At 36.5% G+C, this 22054-nt stretch overlaps 1 protein-coding gene across 1 annotated transcript in view; it reads right to left on the bottom strand.

Moving 5' to 3' along the window:
• GFM2 (GTP dependent ribosome recycling factor mitochondrial 2) overlaps positions 1-22054 on the bottom strand; it is a 40564-nt gene that overhangs the window by 15078 nt on the left and 3432 nt on the right. The window contains exons 3-15 of the mRNA XM_007461611.1: positions 21997-22054; positions 21443-21540; positions 17229-17354; positions 16387-16475; positions 11363-11451; positions 9767-9827; positions 9313-9492; positions 7667-7747; positions 6202-6350; positions 4627-4767; positions 4444-4543; positions 3540-3729; positions 1568-1644 (exon numbers count right to left, since the gene is read on the bottom strand). Of these exons, the coding sequence (XP_007461673.1) occupies positions 1568-1644; positions 3540-3729; positions 4444-4543; positions 4627-4767; positions 6202-6350; positions 7667-7747; positions 9313-9492; positions 9767-9827; positions 11363-11451; positions 16387-16475; positions 17229-17354; positions 21443-21540; positions 21997-22054 (1439 nt within the window). The remainder of the gene's footprint in view (positions 1-1567; positions 1645-3539; positions 3730-4443; positions 4544-4626; positions 4768-6201; positions 6351-7666; positions 7748-9312; positions 9493-9766; positions 9828-11362; positions 11452-16386; positions 16476-17228; positions 17355-21442; positions 21541-21996) is intronic.

Raw genomic sequence — 22054 nt, 5'->3', positions numbered from 1 at the left:
GATGCGGCTTTGGAATAGCTGTACCCATTTACAACCTAGAGAGTAAAGATAGTAGCCCAAACCTACAGGAGGCACTAGAGATTAAATGTCAACCACATAGACAGTATGTGATTATGCCCTAATGAAAACTCTGGGCATGGAAGGCCTGGGTGAGCTTCCCTGACTGACGATACTCTATGCCAGGAGGATGAAGAAAAGCCTTGCGTTTAGAACCCTCTCAGACTTTGCCCTAGGTGTCTCTTCCTTTGGCTGGTTCTGATTTGTTTCCTCTCACTATAATAAAACTATAATTGTAAGGAACAACAACAAAAATCTATTTGGTGTATGAGGGCTATACTTTAATATAAAGTTAAAGAAGTAATTATTTGGAAAAAAGCCAGTTGTAGAAAAATACAAATAGAATGACTTCTTATATATCTGTACATATATATTTGGAAACATAAATACTGTGTTTTATAACATTGCACAGCAGAAAAATGGATGTTTGGAAAAGTGTGAAAGGCTATTCACCAAGTTTTCACAGTGATTACCTATGTAGAAAAGGATAGAGAGACTGAAAGGGAGACTTAATTCTTTACTTTGCACACTTGAATGTTATTTGCTATTTAAAAAAAAATATGTACTGGCATTTTTTAAACAAAAAGTTTCTGTTTTAATTGCTGCTGTAGCCTTCAGAATCAATTAAACTAAATTGCTACCTCATTTAGCTGGCATTTCGGAAAATAAAGTACTCCACATTTTTCAGATTAACTAAATCAGTTTATCCTTTTTAAAGGCAAATTTATAATTTTTTAAGGAAATTTTTCTAGAATTTTATATAAACTCTACCCTGCCTCCCTAAAAAGAAGATGCAGAATGACTATGTGTTCTTCTACTGTATTATATAATATACAGCACAGTCCTGTACCTACTTTAGGTCTCTATTTCCTCCCACATTGTTAGGCTGTAATCTATCATTTCTCACCCATTTTAGGTGTGTTATCATCATTAAAAGTATACCTAGGGCTTCCCTGGTGGCGCAGTGGTTGGGAGTCAGCCTGCCGATGCGGGGGATGTGGGTTCATGCCCCAGTCCGGGAGGATCCCGCGTGCCGCGGAGTGGCTCGGCCCATGAGCCATGGCTGCTGGGCCTGCGCGTCCGGAGCCTGTGCTCCGCAGCGGGAGAGGCTGCAGTGGTGAGAGGCCCGCGGACCGAAAAAAAAAAAAAAAAAAGTATACCTATGCATCCTCCCTTTAGAAAGCTGCTTCTATAAGTTTTAGCATAAGAGGCTCAAGGTTTTGTCTTGGGGTTGGACCTTATTTCAGAATTTCACAAAAGGCTGTCTTCTGGAAGGTAGAAATATTGGAAAGTAGTTTATATAAGCAAGGTATAATCATACTGAGGAATTAGGAGAATTTAGCTTGACAGTCAAAATATAATCAGAAATTTATGAGAGAACCAAAAAAGGCTTTTTCTTTCAGGGGCATAGACCAATCAACGTTTTGGATATATGGATTTAAACACTCTCTCTCACACACACAAATGTTTTTATTGAAAGATTCTGGGGATTAAATAATAATATGCATACTTGTCCAGAGTCAGGATCTAGCTTCACTTTCAAACTAGGATCTTCACGCTGAAGGCATTTCAATGCATGATCCAAATCTAGAGGATAAACAATAACTGTTATCTTTACGTTTCATTTTTTTTGATAAGGTACTATACATTCTAGTGGGAAAATAGATGAACAAGCAAATTTTGAAAAAGAAAATTTCAAACAGCCAGAAATGTTCTGTAGAGAATAAAATAAGGTGATGAGATAGTGATGGGAGGTTACTTGAGATTGAGTGACCTGGGAAGACCTGTCCAGGATGATTTAGATAAAGACACAAACCAAAAAGAATGACATCGCAAGTAAAATCCTGAAGAAAAAGAATTCCAGATAGAGGAAATGGCTGTGCAAGGAATGGTTTCTACTGGAGAAACAAGAAGGCTAGTGTAGCTGGATATTGGTGGACAAAAGGAAGAGTAGCATCAGATGAGGCAGGAGATGTGTGACAGGGAGCACACCATGTAAGGTACTGAAGGCCATGGTGAAGAGTTTGGATGTGCACTGGGAAGCCACTGAAGGGTTTAAATGGGACAGTAACATCATCTGATTATGTTCTGCAAAGGTTAAGGAACTGACAAAAAAAGCAAAAAAGACTTTAGAAACACATACAACAATAAGGAACTGGCAAAAGGAAGCTAAATTACATCATGAATAAAGAGATACTAATGTGATCACTCTATGATGAATTATCACACCAAGGAGGAAGTAAGAATACAGCTGACCCTTGCACAACATGGGTCTGATGCGGGTCTGCTTATACGCGGATGCAGAATCGGAGGACCTGTATATAGGGAGGGCTGACTGTAAGTTATACTGGGATTTTCAACTGTGTGGAGGGCTGGGGCCCCAACCCCCTGTTGTTCAAGGGTCAACTGTATGTTATTTGCATTAAATATGCCATCTAAAGTAAAGAGATACTTTGATACAATCAATTAACTGATATGCACATGCTCCCTCTTTAGACCTGCACTGTCCAAATGGTAGCCACAACCCATCTGTACAAGATACTACTAGTCTGAATTAACGTTAGCTTTAAGTGTAAAATTCATACCAGGTTTCAAAGACTTCACGTGGAAAAGAAAAAAGAAAGTAAAGTATCTCAATAACTTTTATATTATGTTGAAATGATAATATTTTGATATACTGAGTTAAGTAAAATACATTACTAAATTAATTTTGCCATTTTAACTTTCTTTAAATGTAGCTATAAGGAAATTTTAAGAAGCGGGATGGAAAGACTGGAGCTTGGATGCCTGATGATGTGTGGAGTCATCCTTGAACCCCTGGGATACCAATTCAAGGTATATTTTACAAGAGAAAGAAGTGAACTTTTGTCATTAAAGCAACTGCTATTTGGGGGTTTTATGCTCTACGTAAGCAAATCTAACAAGAAATGTTATAGCTGGAATCATGAGCTTTACTATATACTATACTAAGGAGTTTGGGTTTCTGCTATAAGTAATGAGAAGCCACTGAAGTATTCTGAGCCATATGCTAAAGAACAAACTATTTATCACTCAGAAAGGTCAAATGACATTAAACATACTATATAAATATCTTCACTGAGTTCTAAAAGTTAAGCCAGAAAACAATGTAAAGTTGATTTTCATAAATGGTGATGGGAAACTGAATCGGTTATGAATTGGTTACCATCTAATTAATACACTGGAAGGGCAGTCTGAGGTCAATTACTTAGAATCCCACAGACAGCACCACAAGAACAAGAATAAGGAAAAATATGGTAAGAGAAAAATGGCAAAGCTGAAGAAAAAAAATGGAGTTTGTAAAAATCAAAACAAATTAAAAAACTAGACCAATCATAAGCAATACCAATAAATGCTCATAAAATTGAACTCAGTGACATAAAAAACCTTTTGAGGTTAAAATGTAACTATTTTATCTAAATTATCAGAGCACTAATTAATTGATGCACCAAGATTATTTGTACCTGGCTGCTTAGCCACTGATGGAGGTTCTATGGTACAGAAGAAAACAGGTTCTGGAATCTCCACCCCAGCCAACAAAAGCCTCTCTGCTTCATTGTTTTGTCTATGCTTCTTTTCTCCCTCCCTTTCCACTCGACGACATGCAGCTAAAGCACTGGACTTGGATGAGACAATGGTGTCACCAGTGGCAGTCTGCAAGCAAAGAAGATGTCTTGGGACAAAACAGGCTATTGGCAAGCACTCAGCTTCCACGAAGGACCACGAAAACCAAAGAAAAATTTTTAAGGTAGCACTTCCTCTTCATCAGAACTTAAAAGAGAGACAAATTCATTAAGCTCATTATAACTCTGCATTGGTAAAGCTAATTTAAGTTGTAGAAGAATTCTGTCCAAAATATTGCTGTAATAAGTTCTAACAATAAAACTTTCATACACACAAAAAATACATTTAAAACTCATTTGGTAAAACAAATTCATCTTTGAACAAGAGACAAAAGAACGAAAGAGACAAAAATCCTTGCCCTTACAGAGCCTTCATTGGCAAAATATCTTCACTTTTTAACCTGATCAGTTATAAAGTTAGATTTAATTGTCTGCAATAATTAAGATAGGAAAAAAAAACAATGAAAATAACATTATTTTACATAAACTTAAAACATAAGTATATATCCATAGTGTGTGTATTTTACTTGGATTTGAACTTTATATGAATACAATCCATTCTCTAATTTACTTTTCTTTCTATTAAATGTTTGAGATTCAACCATGTTGATGAATATACTACAATATTCATTATTCCACTACTGATAGCTTTTGGATTGTCTACGGGCTTCTACTATTACAAAATACCTACTTTTAATTAAACATTTAATCTGTTATTTCCTAGAGAAAAGATTTGATCACTTACGTGTTTAAGCCCAACAGTCAAAGCAATGTTACCAGCAGTCAGTGAAGGGATTTCTACATGCTGGTCAGCAAATGGCAAAAGCAGATGACTTATTCTCTCCCTGTAAAAACATGATTTATATTAGTAAAAGTATATTTAAAGAAATGAGTGAAGTTTTAGAAAATAACCTAGGCTTCTACTTACGTGCAGTTTCCATTAATATTATGGATGGCCAATTGGCGTTTTATCATGCCTGAGTAAATGCGCAAAAATACCAGTGGGCCTCGCTGCTTGTCATGGAGAACTTTAAATGCCAGGGCACATAAGTCACCCTTATACCACTGCCTATAAAATTAAGGAGAAGTTCCAGAAAAGCCACTTTAAAATAGACTTCCTACATATCTATACAGATCAGATCAGAATCACTGCATAAACCTAACCTTGATGTCCTCAAAAGATTCCTCATATCTTCTAGTTTAGCTACCAAGGCCAATTAAATAATGTATTATGTACCTCTCTTCCTCCACCGGACTAAATTATTCATCGGAGATCTTACCATTAATTCCTCAAAACCAAAAACAATGGATTCTCTTCCAAATATTACCTCTGTTAGCAAATAATTCTTGCCTAGATTTCCCTCCTCAAAAAATATACCTAGGAACATCACACCACTTCTTAAAACCCCATACAGGGTAAACAAATAGGTACTTTCCAATTACTGCTTTCACTCTCTCCTCCCACTTTTCTTCAGCTGCATAGCCATATAAATCTACACTATAAACTTGAACTTGTTTACACAGCAAACACTTACAGAATGATGTCCTTAAATTGGAGTTCATTCTTAGGTTTCAGAAAGTTTGAATCCCTCTCAAATTGCCAAACTTTGCACATAGGTAACATTTTTATGAGGAAATATGGAAATACTTTCCATATTTTCATTAGTTTCAAAGGAGTCCATGATTCAAAGTAGGTTAGACACTTCTATTATTGAATTTCTCTAATCTTATTCCTGTTCCCTCCAAATTTTAATTTTATTTAAGAAATCCTTATATAGAGAGTTGATCATATACTAGGCACTGTTTTATGTGCTTTATAAATATTAGCTCATTTGATTCTTGTAACAATCCTATGAGACAAGTCCTATTCTCTGCATCTTACAGATGAGAGGCTAAAGCAACTTGGAAGACCTGAGATTTAAATCCAGGCAGTACACAGTCTATGCTCATCTCACATCACCACAATGCCTCTCCAGTTGAGAGATATGGAAAGTGACTCAGGTCCTAGTTAATAGGATCAAAGTTCACCTCTGTTTGCCATTTGGCACAAAACTCACTCAGATTTTAGAGGATTTATTACAAAGGACAAAGCTGTTAGTGACAAGAGGAATAAAACAATGGACCTTTCCTTAGAGTTACAAAATATTATGAAAAATCTTGAAATCCAGAATAAATATAAATGTATCTACAGAATATTTATCAAACATCCCCAGTATACTTTTTTTTTAAACTAAGATGGCAGAGTCAGCACTTATACTTTTACACAGCAAAAAAGCCATAAATTCTTATTTAGCTCCATCTGTAAACACAGCAGGTTACAAGAGATGATGACAAATATCCCTTTCAAGTAAAAATTACTATGGCTCTATATTATATTATTTAGAATAATATTCTTCACCAATGTTATTCAAAAACTGTGATTCAACTACTCTCTGTGAAACATGACCTGTCTACCTGTCTTTTCAAGGCTATACAATTTTAATCTATGCACTTGCATACTTACAGAAATTCATAGTTGCGTTCTTCAGGTGAAGGCAAGTACATAGTAATAGCATCTAACAAGGGCTGGACCCCTTTGTTTTTCAGGGCACTTCCACAAAGCACAGGCACTGCTGTCTGAGCCAGTGTTACTCTGTGTACTGCAGTTTGTAGCTGTAAAGCAGAGATATAAATGTTTTATGTGTATTCTGGTCTCGACCAAAATATCCCAGAATTAGATGCCTTCCCTAACCAACCATGTAAAATATCACTCCTCAGCACACTTCCATCATTCTTTATGGCCTCATTCTTCTTTATTTTTCATTGTAAATAACATTAATCACTACCTGGTATATTAGATATATATTTATTACTTTATTATCTGTCTTCCCAGTCACTAGAATGTAAAATCTATAAGCATTATAGTAAGTCCTATAAAGATACTGTAAATCACAAGAAACTGGAAAAGTGCTTAAAATAAAGTAGATGCATAAAAACATTTCTTGAATAAGTGAATTAATATACTTGTGATTTAACCTCGATAGTCTACTAGAGGAACTGGTTAGAAATTAGAAATATAAATGAGTTACAATTTCTTCAAATAAATTAAATCCACATTTAATAAAATCCAAAGGAAAATGAGGTATCAAAGTAGAAACAATTTTTAAAAGACCTCAAAAACCAAGAAAAGCTTAGGTGTGCTTGCAAGCTATTGATAAGAGAAACGTGGGTCAATTTAATTTTAGATTGTAAGCTCTTTGAAAACAGAAATCATGTTATGTGACTATAGGGCACAATAAACATCACATTTAAGCATTCGAATACTAAACAAGAAAAAAATTCAAACTTACAGCATTTCATTCAAAAGAAAAGAAATAATTTTTTCCACCTCTGACTTCAAATGGCTCAAAATTAATCTACAGATCTTACGTTTTTCTTTACTTCTTTTCATGAAAAATAACCAAGTGAATTTGCTGGGCTCATCTTGGAGCCCACTTAAAACACTACCACTTAAAAACACTTTTCATGGGGGAAGGTTCCTGGCAGAAAAAATAAAAAACGCCTTGAATAAATCTGTCATAATTCAAATACTACCAGTATTTTACTGGCCTATTCTCTGGTTTAATATATTTCAAAAGAAAACCAAAAAAGGGGAAGACCTGGGATAAGTTTCCACTAACAATTAAAACAGATTCAGAAAAAATGTTCTGAGAAAAATGACCATTAGAGTAGTCCGAAAGACCAGTAGATCAAAAAAAAAAAATTCTATCTGTGATTTCCCTAATACTACTTAGTGAAATGATCACAATGAAGGGAAAAGGCTGCAGTTAATGAACAATGTCTTCTAATTTTTAACAGTGTTCTCCTAATTTTTAAGTCCGCATTTTCTAATGATATGCAAGTTGAAAAAAAAAACCACCTACAATACAGTAATCAAACCACATCCAATTAGTAAAACTTGGTCAAAGTAAGTGAATAATAAAATTTACCTTTTCAGCCGGTAGCAAATCAAAATTCTCACTAAATTCTCCTAAAACCAAGTCAGCAAATTCATCATCCAAATCTGCAACCTATAAAGAAAGGTTTTAGTTCTGTAACTTACATTCATCATCACAACTATTAACTTAAGTCTATACACCATAAATATTCATTACCCAAATATTTCAAGACAGCTACATGATCTAACTTATCCAGACCAAGGAACTCTTCACATCTTCTAAAGAGATAGAGTTTTTCTTTCAAAGGAAAGGAGACTGAAAATTGAAGATACGCTCTCATGAGTTTCCTAAACTCATGGGAAGCCAGAGCCAGACAGAGCACCTCAATAAAGTGTGCTACCTGCTCAGAGTGCTCAAGAGAAATAAAAAGTCCACAGCTGATAGCCAATGATAATATATACAATGAACTGTTGTTTTTAAATAGATTTGGGGGGGGGGTCTTAGTTCATAAAAAAAAGTTTCATTTGGTAATCCTCTAATATTTTGAATGTTCACCAGATCTCCAAGACATTCAAAGTAAAATGACTGAACTTGTTTATAATCCTTCACTGAGGGAATAAATTTAAGTTGAGGGGGTAGTGGTAAAATTTCAATAATAAAAATGTAATTATCTAATTCATGTTCACTTCATAATCATCTGCTTATATGACAGGAGAATTCAACTGACAATAATATTAACAAAAGAGTTTCAAAAGTTTATAATAGTAAAAGGGAGCAAAACATTCAACCTTGGTGAGAAAAACACATTTTTAACAGCTAACTATAGCAGAAATGTACCCAACCATCTTTCCAAAAAGCAGCAAATATGATGGTTAAGCATAGCTTCTGGAATCAAACTGTCTGGAAATGGCTCCACTACTTACAAACTTGTTCAAAAAAACTTTGGTCAAGTTACATCACCTCTCTTTGTCTTGGTTACTCATGTAGATAATACTAGTACTTATCCTATGGTGATACTGGGAAGTTTAAATAACCAATTCCAATTATGCTTCCAGAATATATAGTAAGTATATAATAAGCATTGTTTTCATCGCTGTTCATCTTTAGAACACAGGAAGTTGATTCTAGTCCACACTAATCTTATTCTCTAATTCAAAAAAATTTTAACTTTGATAAAATATAACAAACATAAAAGTACCACCTTAACCATTTCTAAGTGAATAGTTAGGAAGCAGTAAGTATATTCCACACCGTTGTAAAACTAATCTCTAGAACTTTTTCATGTCACAAAACTAAAACTCTATACCCATGAAACAACTCTTCCTCATTCTCCCCTCCCCACAGCTCGTGGTAACTACCATTCTACTTCCTGTCTCTATAAAGTTGAGGACTCTAAATACTTCATATATCTGTAAACTATGAAGTAAAGCAAATGAAAGATAAAACACTGCAATCAAGATAGTGGTGATGGTGGGGTAGATGACTAGTGGAAGGGAGAGAGAAGAGCAGGGAGTAGCACAGGGAGATTCAAGAGTATTGCTAATATTCTATTTCTTAAGTTGGGTGGTGATTACACTGGTGTGCACTGTATTATACTTTACATATTCCATATGTAATTTTAGATGAAATTTCACAATAAATATTTTTTAAAGTTTCTAAATATTTACACAATTTTAAGCTCAAAGTATTTATTTTACTTGTTCAATTAAGGCATTCCTTGCTTCCGTTATCTCCTTCAGCAATTCAGGATCACTCATTTCCAAGAGGGGTTTTCTCTCAAAGTCTTTTCCATCATCTGAATTGGGATTCCAAAGAAGTTTTTCTTTACTTACTACATCCACCACTCCTTTGAAAGTTTTGCCTTCACCAATTGGTAACTATAAGTCAGAGTGAGATTAACATTTTATTAAATGATCATTAGAACTCAATTAGAACTGCACTGGTGATAGAATTTATCTTTCCCCACTCCCCCCCAAATGTCTCTTATCATTACTGCCATAATCTATACCTATTTTTATTTATATCCTAACTTCTTCCAAAAGGATTTGTGAAAGCTTCAAGAATGTATATAATATGCCACAATAAAATACGTTGATGAGGAAACTGAGAAGGATCTGTTCATATTAATAAACCAAATATTAATCAACCAACCTGTAAAAGCAAAGGCTTTGCCTTCAACTTCTCTCTGATGCTTTCAACTGCATAGTTAAAACTGTAGAAAGTACAATCATTTAAAATGTTCAGGTACTTAAAACAGGATTTAAGAATGTACTCTAAAATTATAACCCTAAATTGTTCCTAACGTTTACCATTTAACAGTTTTCCACAGGACAACATCTTGTCTAATCTTTTAACATTAATTTCAGATAATAGTGACTGAGTAAGTATCTACCATAATTCTGCCACACAGGTATTTAGGGTATTATTATTGTGAGCTTCATTTAACTAAAGTTTGAGGTTAAGTGACTTGATCAAGGTCACACATAATAAACTGGAGTTAAGATTCAAATGCAAGATTTGTGATTACAAGTCAAAGATTCTTTCTTCTAACAACTATATTTGTTATCACACGACTACCCACTTTCTTCCAAGAGCCAGCCTAATTTTTCTACACTTTTATCTTAGGCATTGTTCGTATCATATGCTATGCTGTTCATTTCTGTGCTAACACTAGGGTTGGCTACCTATGGAATGCATGACACATCTTTGGCACATGGGCTGATTCATACACACATGCAGATCATTCTGGTCCCAATGTCTTTAAGAAGCAGCCTAGTACCCAGTCATCTCCCTCCCCATCATCACAGGTGCTGTCAGTCAGTATAGGCAGTATTTCCCTCAACCTCAAGGAACTCCAAACAGAAAAGGGTCAGAACCAAAGCCTAGCACATTTTGAAGGTTGCTGTGCTTTTATTAATCAAGACAAAAGTCCTCTAAACCAGCAGCTTTAGAATTACTGTAGAGAGTTACAGAAATACAAAGCATACTGTGTGATATCAGGAGAGACACGGTTTATGTTTTCTTATTGCCACTCTCATACCACAGATCAGGATCTCTCCTTTCCACATTTCCCCAGTATCCTTTGATTCTTAATTCTTGCCCTTTCACATTTTCTCCAAATCCTTCATATAGTCTTGACTGTCTGGATTCTGTTCTCAGAACAGCGTATCCATTTTGGATCACCACTCTGTAAGTCTGCAGTATTACTACAACATCTCAGCATTAACTCTTTTGTCCTATATGCAGGTCTCAAAACATCTACATTCTCCTCTTCTAGTTTCCTTTCATTGAGAGCATTTTACCCATTAGCTAAAGAAATCGGGGACAAGGAAGAACATCATTCTCTGAAGCAACGACAAGAAACAATTCTCTTCCCTCCCCCATTAGCAATGACAGGGAGCACTGTAACATTCAGCAATACATGGACTCGACCATACAGCTCTAAATAGAAGCAATGGATTCAGCAAGACATCAGTCTGTCAGGAGCCTAGAAATCAGGATAAAGCCTCTCTACATTAGAATCAGAATGATTCATCATCTATCAGCTCTCTATTAATCCCACATTGTTACTTTACCTATGAATCAACTGCTCTGAAATTTTTTTTTTTTAAAAATGGGACTGAATTGGGATTCCATGGAATATTTATACCTTATAGGGAACAGCTGTTTATAAATTTAAGTTATAGTGCATTAAAAGCTCAAATCATATTCTTACTTTGATAAGCCAAAGAAACACACGTTAAATACCTTGCTCCAATTTTGTCCATCTTGTTTAAAAAACAGATTCGGGGTATCTTGTGTTTATCAGCTTGCCTCCATACTGTAAGAGTTTGTGCCTAGAGCAAAGATAAGGGAAAAAACCCCATATTTGACAAAAATAACTATGTTACTACACATGGAATAAGCATACCTAAGACTCTATTATAACATAGAATTGGGCCCTATTCTAGCATAGAATTAGCGCCATTGCACACATACCTCTAGACCCACTCTTAAGCTATCAGGTTAAAACAGTTAAGAAAATGATCAAGCATGACTGAAGATTATGCTTCAAACTGAGAATACTTTGGGTGAACTAGGTTGCAACACAAAGGGAATTAACAACTGGGAAGTACTGGAAGTCACAGAAAGAGGACTTAACCAAGAATTACAAGACCTACTTTTTGTTTGGCTTCACCTTACTTAGTAACGTCACACAATACTGAACTCATCAGTTTTCTGATCTGTGAAATATGGACTTTTGCCTTAATTAATTCAGACAGTTGTGATGTAAAAAGAACAAATAGGAATATACTATAAAATGCTACTATGATAAAAATCGTGTATTTTTACTGTGAATGTTTGAACGTTCATATAAACTGAAAAGGATTTAAGGGAGGAAAAGGAAGCCAATACCTGTATTTCTAAGTTACAATTCTCATATGCTTTTCTATTTGGCTTTCTGGTTGTTGTTAAACAAGTAATTTTTAATATTTGGCTTCTTTTAATTCCACTTTCTGTACATGTCAAATATAAACAGTTTGCCTAGTAGAGTCTAACAGCCCTGAAGCAGAGCATTAAAAGCCTAATGTGCTGACACTGTTAAAACAGAAGCCGGTTTGTCATTTGTTTTATTAGGTAAAATTGATATACAATAAAATACAGTTGAGCCTTGAACAATATAGGGATTAGGGGCGCCAACCTCTGCAAAGTCAAAAACCACTTATAGGGCTTCCCTGGTGGCGCAGTGGTTAAGAACCCACCTGCCAATGCAGTGGACACGGGTTCGAGCCCTAGTCCGGGAAGATCCCACATGCTGTGGAGCAAATAAGCCTGGGCACCACAACTACTGAGCCTGCGCTCTAGAGCCTGTGAGCCACAACTACTGAGCCTGCATGGCACACCTACCAAAGCCCGTGTGCCTAGAGCCCGTGCTCTGCAAGGAGAAGCCACCACAATGAGAAGCCCACGCACTGCAATGAAGAGTAGCCCCCGCTCACTGCAACTAGAGAAAGCCTGCGCACAGCAATGAAGACTCAACGAAGCCAAAGATAAATAATTTTAAAAAAACCACTTATAACTTTACAGTTGGCCCTCCCTATGTGCTATTCCACAACTGTGGATTCAACCAACCATGGATTATATAGTTCTGAAGCCCGTATTTAGTGGAAAAAATCCACATATAAGTGAACCCATGAAGTTTAAACCCATGTTGTTCGAGGGTCAATACAGATTTTCAGTTTATAGTTCAATGAATTTTAATAAATGCATATACTTGTATAACTATTACCTCAATAAAGAGAAAGAACATATAGAACATTAGAGATTTTTATGTCCCTCCCCCCATAGCAACCTGTTCTGATTTCTGCCACCATAGATTCATTCTGCCTATTATTGAACCTCATATAAATAGCATAGCTTCTTTCACCCAACATAATGTTTTTGACATTCATTCATGTTGTTGGGCACACTGGTTCAGTTTTACTGCTAAATTCCTTTGTATAAATGTACCAGTTTTTCTATCCACATGTGGATGTGCACTTGTGTTGTTTCTAATTTGGGACTATTATGAATTTAGCTGCTATAAACATTCTGAACAAATCTTTGGTGAACAAATGTTTTCACTCCCTTGGATAAAGATGGAGGAGTAGAACTGCTGGGTTATAGGACAAGTGTATATTTACCTTTATAAGAAACTGCCAAATAGTCTTCCAAAATGGTTATAGTATTTTACAGTCCCACCAACAATGTATAAGAGTTCCAGTTACTCCACATCCTCAACCACGATTTGCTATCATTCTTTTTAATTGTAGCCATTCTTGTGGGTATGAAATGGTCTCTTCACAATTTTAATTTGCATTTCCCTAATGACCAATGAGACTGAGCATCTTTTCATGTGCTCGCTGGTCATTCCCATGTCTTCTTTGGTGAAGTACCCATTCAAGTCCGTTGTCTTTTTTTTTAATTGGGTTGTTAGTTTTTATTATTGATATGCAGTTCTTCATATATTCTGGATACAAGTCTTTGGTCATACATATGTACTGTGAAAATTTCAGCACATACTCCCTAAGACAATAATATTCTCTACATAATCAACTGTTACTGCACTCTGGAAGTTTAACATTCATATAATATTTTATCTAACATTATAAATTTTCTCACAGTCTAAGGTTTGCCTTTTTTTAAGTTTCAAGCACATAATTTTGAAGAGGTCCAATTAATCAACTTGTTTTTGTTTTATGCTTCTTGTGTCTTCTCCAAGAAATTGTTACCTACCACCCCCTCCACCCACGCCAAAGTTGTTAAGATAATACTTTATTTTCCCTCTAGAAGGTATATGGATTTAGCTGAACACTATGATCCACTCCAAACTAATTTTTATGTGGGGGTGGGGGGATATATACTATAAATTTCCCAAGAACTAAACATATTAAAAAATAAAACAATTCTCATCACCCCACCTGCCAGCTAAAAGTCCATCTACTGTTTTAGCAAACAATAGTCTCCTGTATCACAAATTCAGAAACTTCCTATTACAACATATTTCAATCTTGTAAATAATGCAATCTGAATGATTAAGTGTCAAATTTATGTAAAGAAGTTATAATGACAGGAAGGATGCAACCATTAGGAAATGAAATGGCTCAAAGAAATAGAAATAATAGGTGTATAATCAACCTCAGACATCAGTGTAAGGCTATATATCAAGCAAATATTATCATTGTCTGTCAGGGGTCCTCAGGTGGGGCTTTCAATAACTGTATTATTTCCCCTCGAACTAGTACAATAAGTATCCACATAGTCTTCACCTAGATTCACCAAATATTAACATGTTACACTTGCCTTTTTTCTCTCTCTATAAAACATTATGTGTCTGGTGGCTGGGAAAATGTGCCACTTGGAACTACTATAAAGAGCATGATTAACTGATGGTTCCAACTGTTACCCTTCTAGATCTACCACCATGTATTCTCAAGGCGCACCTTCTTGGGAGCTGTTTCCAGCTAATGACTGAGCTCAGCAGAAGGACTAATGGAGGCCCATTCCCACAAGACATGGGTTCCTCTAACAGGTAACATTAGCTTGAGGACTCCCCATGAGCGAAGCCAAACCCTTTTGGAACTGTACTATAGCCTGAGACTCTTCCTGCCTAATCCCCCATCCTTCCCCCTCTCCTTCACAGGGGTCAGCCTGCCCTGTGGTCTGAATGCCCTCTCCCACTTCCCTCTTTTCTCCCTTATTCTTCGCAGGTATTTCCCCCCCATGAATCTCCTATACATCTAATCCCATCTTGGCATCTACTGATCAAAGTACCCAAACTAACACCATGTGTGTATGTGTGGGTGGACGGGAGCTGAACCATGAGAGCAAGTTGCAGACACCATCAGACTTTAATCCTAAATACTTCAGCATGCATTTCCTAAGAATAAGGACATTTTCCTACATAATCAATTACAAAGACCACATTCAGGAAAACTTAAATTGACACAATACTTTAATATATATATATCACATATTCAAATTTGTGATTTTCCCAGTGATGTCCTTTGTAAATTTTTCTTTTTGATCCAGGATTCAGTCAAAAAGGATATATTACATTTAGCTTTCTTGTCTCTTTAGAATCCTTTAATCTAGAACAATTCCACAGCTTCCCCCCAACCCCAACTGTTCATTTTCCTTATGTTAAAACATTTTTTTTGAATTTCTGAAAAGTCTTGGCCAGTTGTTTTGCAGAATGTCTTTCAATTTAGATTTGTTTGTTTTCTCATGATTTGGGCCAAACATTTTTGCCAGGAATACAACATAGGTAATGTTGTATCCTTCTTAGTGCATCATATCAGGAGGCCCATGGTGTCAATTTGTCCCATTTGGGGGGATATTGATTTTGATCCCTTAATTAAGGTATCGCTTTTAGTAATTTTAAGATTAGAAGAACTAATGTGGGTTCTATATTCAAGATAAAGCCAATCTTGAGATTATAAAACAAATGGAATACCAGCTAAAGAGAGCATAACTGACCCCAGTAGCAACAATTTTATTATAAACCCACTTTCAGGATTTATTCAAGGAGTTATATATTAAGTTTTGGGAGAAAATCCTTCATGGGTCGCTCACATTTCTGCATGTTTTGTCAGGAGAGGCACTGACTGCCTTTATTCTGGACTATCTTTTCAAAAATGTTTGTATAGCGAACAGTTTAGAAAGATATTGTATCTCCCTTCAGAGCAAAAGGTAGGTTGGCTTACAACCCTGGAAGATAATGTATCCCTTCAGAGCAAAGAGCAGGCACTTTTACTGCCCATTATAAAATACTTGCATTCTCTAAGCACAGGGTTCCACTGCAGCTGTCACCTGACTTCCCTTTGTCACCCTATGGGAATTAGGGCTTGAGGAACCAACACAAGGAAATGCTGATACTCTGGATATTGCTATTTTGGTGATTAATAAAGTCCTTCATCCCTGACTCAGAAATCTTGTGTCTTCTGCCAGAATCCATACTATGGCAGACGAACTTGTTAGCTTTAAAGTAAGAATCTCAGCCTCTTCACAGTTCTCAAAACTTTCATATTTCCTACAGAAAAGCAAACTTTACTTTCCCTTTTACTATGAAGTATATTATATGAGATCATATATAGATCATATCTCAATATTCAATTCCAAATTCCTTTAACCATAATTGGATTTATATGAGCTTACCAAATAAAGGGTTATAGTTAAATCAATCTGATGCATTCTACTTTTTAAAAAATCATGCTGTTCTATCTTCACTTTACTTTGACAATATTTTTTACCTCTACACCAGCAGAGGCATCAAACACAGCCACTGCACCATCTAACACTCTTAGGCAGCGCTCAACTTCCAAGGTAAAGTCCACATGACCTAAGAAAAGGATGAGAAATGTAACACCTAAAATCTTTAAACCATCACCACCACCACCACCACCACCACCACCACCACCACCACCACCACCACCACCACCACGTGATCCAGCAATCCCAGTTTGGGTACATACCCAGAATAATTGAAAGGATAATCGCAAAGAGATATTTACACCCCCATGTTCAGAACAGCACTATTCACAATAGCCAAGAGGCAGAAGCAACCCAAATATCCATCAATGGATGAATGGTGTGTGTGTGTGTGTGTATAAAATTTTGTATATATACAAAATGTGTTACTTATGGGCAATGGAATACTACGCAGCCTTAAAAAGGAAGGATATCCTGTCACAGGCTACAACATGGATGAACCCTGAAAAATTTTGCTAAGTGAAATAAGCCAGTCACAAAAGGACAAATAGAGTACGATTCTACTCATAAGAGGTATCTGAAGTAGTCAATCTCATAGATCTACAAAGTAGAATGGTGGTTACCAGGATTCAGGGGAGAGGACAAAGAAGAAAAGTCGTTTTATGGGTATAGAGTTTCAGTTCAACAAAATGAAAAAGTTCTGGAGATCTATTTCACAATAATGTGAACATACTTAACACTACTGAACTGTACACTTAAAAATGGTTAAGACAGTAAATTTTATGATATATTTTTTACCACAATTAAAAAAAACCCACACATACACAAACAGAAAAGCCTCAAAATAATGCAGCACCTCTGCATTGCTGAAACAGCACTATACCTGGTGTATCAATTAGATTGATTCTATACCCCTTCCAATCGAATGTAACAGCAGCTGACTGAATAGTTATGCCTCGTTCTCGCTCTTGAGCCATGAAATCTGTCACCGTGTCTCCGTCATCAACATCTAACCAGGAAAAAAATGACATAGTTAGGCTTAAAAGTATATTTTATAGGTCTTTGATATCTACCTGACATAGTTTAAGAAAAACTGTTCATAAAATATTTGGTTTAATATTTAGAGCCCCTAATCATTCTCTAAATAAATCGTCATTCTAGAAAAAGATTTTTCAGATGAGTAATTTTTCCATAAAAATAATTTTTCTGTAATAACTAAGATTAAACTCTTTTAATATTTTAATTTTACTGAACCATATACTTCTTCCATTTTTTTTCTAGTTTAACTTTCATTATCCCATCCTTATCTGACGTTCCTCACACCTGATCCCTTGACAGGAGGCAGAGTAATGCCCTAAGAGCAGACAGACCAAATTTAAATCCCAACTTTATCAATTCTCTACAATCTTGAGCAAGTTACTTAACCTAGTTTTTAAAATATGGCTAATAAAGCCAACCTTGCTGGATTGTTATAAGAATGAAATTAGACTATATATTTAAAGTACCTAGCTCAGTAAATGGTAGCTACATGGAATAAGGTAGAGACAAAATTCCTCCAAAGTTAAATCATCTTTTACAAACCTTTCTCATTACTAAATTTTCCTTTTAGGATTTATTTATACAAACATAAAATCTTCTATAGTATAAAGTCATGGATAAAATTTATCCTGACTACCAAAAAGGTCACTCAAATTACTCTGCAGGGCTTCCCTGGTGGCGCAGTGGTTGAGAGTCCGCCTGCCGATACAAGAGACACGGGTTCGTGCCCCGGTCTGGGAAGATACCACATGCCGCGGAGCGGCTGGGCCCGTGAGCCATGGCCGCTGAGCCTGTGCTCCGCAACGCGAGAGGCCACAACAGTGAGAGGCCTGTGTACCGCAAAAAAAAAAATAAATAAATACTCTGCAGTAATATACGTGAATTATGCATTTTACTCTTACTCTTATTCAGTAAAAGCAATGACAAAGAGCTGATCTTTACCAATCAAAATTCAAGTTATCATGGCCTTATACTACCACTGCTTATGTCAGCATTAAACCTCTAAAATGCTAACTAGTTACTCCATATCATTTTTGTGTGTGTATACGTGTGTATAAATATACATACACACACAAATGTACCAACAGAGGGGAAAACAGCAAGAAAAATGTATCTGTTAGCAACTCCAAATATCAATGTTAAAGAATTGTAGCAGTATTGCCAGTTATTCACAATATAACTAACTGAGAAAACAAGCATGATTAAGAAGACAAAGACCAAATAACTAACCAGAGGTTCTAAATAAGGCAGTAAGTTTCTAAGACACTCAAAAAATAAAAATTTGCACCAAGATAAAGATCTTTATTTCCTATTATTATTATTTTTAAATATAAATTATTTATTTATTTATTGGCTGTGTTGGGTCTTCGTAGCTGCGCGTGGGCTTTCTCTAGTTGCAGTGAGCGGGGGCTACTCTTCGTTGTGGTGCACAGGCTTCTCATTGCAGTGGCTTCTCTTTGTTGTGGAGAACGGGCTCTGGTCATGCAGGCTCAGTAGTTGTGGCTTGCGGGCTCTAGAGCACAGGCTCAGTTGTTGCAGCATACAGGCTTAGTTCCCCCCGGCATGTGGGATCTTCCCGGACCACGAACCCATGTTCCCTGCATTGGCAGGCAGATTCCCAACCACTGTGCCACCAGGGAAGTCCTCCTATTATTTCTTTATGATTACACATATGGCTAATAAAATCAACCTTGGATCAACAAATTCTGCCACAATTTGGATAGTTTCTAGGCCTCTGGCCTGAACCAGAAAAGAACCTCAAAACATATCTTGTGTGTGTGTGTGTGTGTGTGTGTGTGTGTGTGTGTGTGTGTGTATACATGTGTGTATATATATGTATCTTATATATATATATATATGTATATTCCTAGAGTAGTCAGATTCATAGAAAAATAAAGTATAAGGGTGGTTTCCAGGGGCTGCGCAGAGGGGGCAATGGGGAGTTGTTGTTCGATGGGCATATAGTTTGGGCTTTGCAAGATGAAAAAGTTCTATAGAATAGTTGCAAACAATGTGAATATACTCAACACTATTGAACTGTACACTCAGAAACGGTTAAGATGGTAAATTTTATGTTATGTGTTTTTTTACCACAATTAAAAAATAACTGTTTACTTGAAAATTGCCTGCGTCCACCTCATCTGGACCCTCGACTCAAGGATACACTCAGGGGGGCTTCCCTGGTGGCACAGTGGTTGAGAGTCCGCCTGCCGATGCAGGGGACGCGGGTTCATGCCCTGGTCCGGGAAGATCCCACATGCCGTGGAGGGGCTGGGCCCGTGCGCCATGGCCGCTGAGCCTGCGCGTCCGGAGCCTGTGCTCCGTAGCGGGAGAGGCCACAACAGTGAGAGGCCCGCGTACCGCAAGAAATAAAAATAAAAAAAAATAAAAATAAAAAAAAATAAAAAGGATACACTCAGGGAATATGAGGGAAGGATTCTAATAAGATTTGTGATACAAAAGAGGAAGCCAAACAATGTTCAGTGTTTTGCTGTCTGTTATTTCCCCATTTACAGAGCAATAAATTCTACGAGAAATTCATGTGCTTATACATTTAGGAACCTATCATCATGAAGATTCTAATAGTGAGTGGTTTTCTCCTTTATTAAACATTAAGTCTCAGCCAATTCCAAGGGTCTAGAGAAATAGGTCTCAATACAGCGCATTTCAAAATCACTGCGGAGCTTTTGAAAAAGACATTAATTTCTACTTCTGGTATTATGGACCTGATGACCTCCATGTCACATTTCAAAACAAACTGTTTCACCAGAGATAAAGAAAGGCACTTCATAATGATAAAAGGGTTGATTCATCAGAGAAATATAACAATCATAAGTGTGTGTGAGCCAAATACAAGTTTCAAAATACGTGATGCAAAAATACAGACATCCAGGCCATACCCAGACATGCTGAATCTTAATTTTCAGAGTGGAGATAGGGCACTGTTATTTAAAAACAAAACAAAACAAAACAAAATCTTTAAAAGATACATGGGCATTAAATGTGCATGCCTGGTCAAGAATCACAGTTTTGGAACTTCCCTGGTGGTGCAGTGGTTAAGACTCCATGCTCCCAATGCAGGGGGCCCGGGTTCAAACCCCGGTCAGGGAACTAGATCCCACATGCATGCTGCAACTAAGAGTTTGCATGCCACACCTAAAGGAGCCGGTGAGCCGCAACTAAGGAGCCCTCAAGCTTCAACTAAGGAGCCCGCCTACCGCAACTAAGACCCAGCACAACCAAATAAATAATAAAATTAAAAAAAAAAAAGAACCACACTTTTTGACATACTATAATAAAAAAGTAAATTCAAAACTTAGGTAAATTATACTACTACTAGGGGTTAAGGATTAACGAAATCCTTTCTTGTTCTGCATGGGAATTTGACCTCTGGTTAACTTTCTGGCTCTCTTCTCCTAGAGCCCAGAAAACAAGTATGCCAACTGCATTGCTAGGCAACACACTTACGGGAAAAATAATTTCTGACTGGTAAACTACATCTGATCTGGGAAGAATAAATAATGAATTATAAATACCTGCTGAAGATACATAGCTTTAGGCTTCCCTGAGTGGGGTATGGCATGCCCCTTGTGGGAAACCAGGAAGATGACCCACGGAGCTGTAACAAGAGATGCTCGTTCCTACGGGGCATGAGTCTTCTAAGCTAGGGTGGCTGCTGTGAATCTTGTTACCTTGCAACTAAGCTATCGCTTTTGGGTGGCCAAAGAAGACAGTTCCCACATAGCTATGTGGACTGCTATAAGAACTTCTACAGAAAGAAACATCTATTGCTGGTAAGCTATGTGTCCTGTCTCACAGCCTTCTGAGTAGACCAGTGCCAACTATAGCCCAAGATAGTCTTGTAAGTCTGACTGTTTAATTGAACCTAAAAAGACCCTTTGGTGAGTACTGTAACTACCTTAACTTTATGCTGTGGTTTAGACAGCAGTGCCTCCATGCCATACTCAAGGTCTCTAGGTTGACTTCTTAATCAAAATATTTTCCATTGATGTTTTTTCTAATGGGGGGGGCAGGGTGAGAGGAGGAATCCATTCTAACCTCCCAGTGATCTTGTGTATCCAGAATAATACAATATTCTTTCTGTGGTGGTAGTTTTTCCCGCATCAATATGAGCCATAATTCCAATATTACGGATTCTGTTTAAAAGGGGAAAAATAAAAGAAAGACGTGTATTATAAGGTGGACATTACTAAAACTGTAAAACCAAAATATCTATGCTGCACAAATTTCAAAGCTGGTTGGTATTTCAACAATTTATATAATGGTGTAAAAACTAGGAAAATGGAAAACATATCACTATCACATTACTCTGACAAAACAGCTAAGTAACAAAAGAGCTAACTACAATTTTGTGACTATCTTATATTTATTTCTATGAAAAGTGTGCTGTTGCTACATTAAAAATTTTTAGCATTGAATTGAGACGAAAATAGCTTTTAAGATACATACCAATATCTATTTATAGTTAATCAGCTAGGGCAGGAAGTTACAGAAATTAGAGCATTCACTAAATGCTGAATTAAGCCTGTGTGAAAAACCTGTAACTTTTCATGGCAGCCTATGGAAAAGACAATATCAATGACAGTACTTACTTAGCAACAGGAGGACTGATGATGGAATGAAGGGACTTGATATCATTTCCTATTAAAC

This window comes from Lipotes vexillifer, unplaced genomic scaffold (genome assembly GCF_000442215.2).
Source record: "Lipotes vexillifer unplaced genomic scaffold, Lipotes_vexillifer_v1.1 scaffold779, whole genome shotgun sequence".
NCBI classification, from domain to species: Eukaryota; Metazoa; Chordata; class Mammalia; order Artiodactyla; family Lipotidae; genus Lipotes; species Lipotes vexillifer.
Note: the sequence above shows the minus strand (reverse complement) of the source record. Positions and strands in the feature narration are given on the sequence as shown.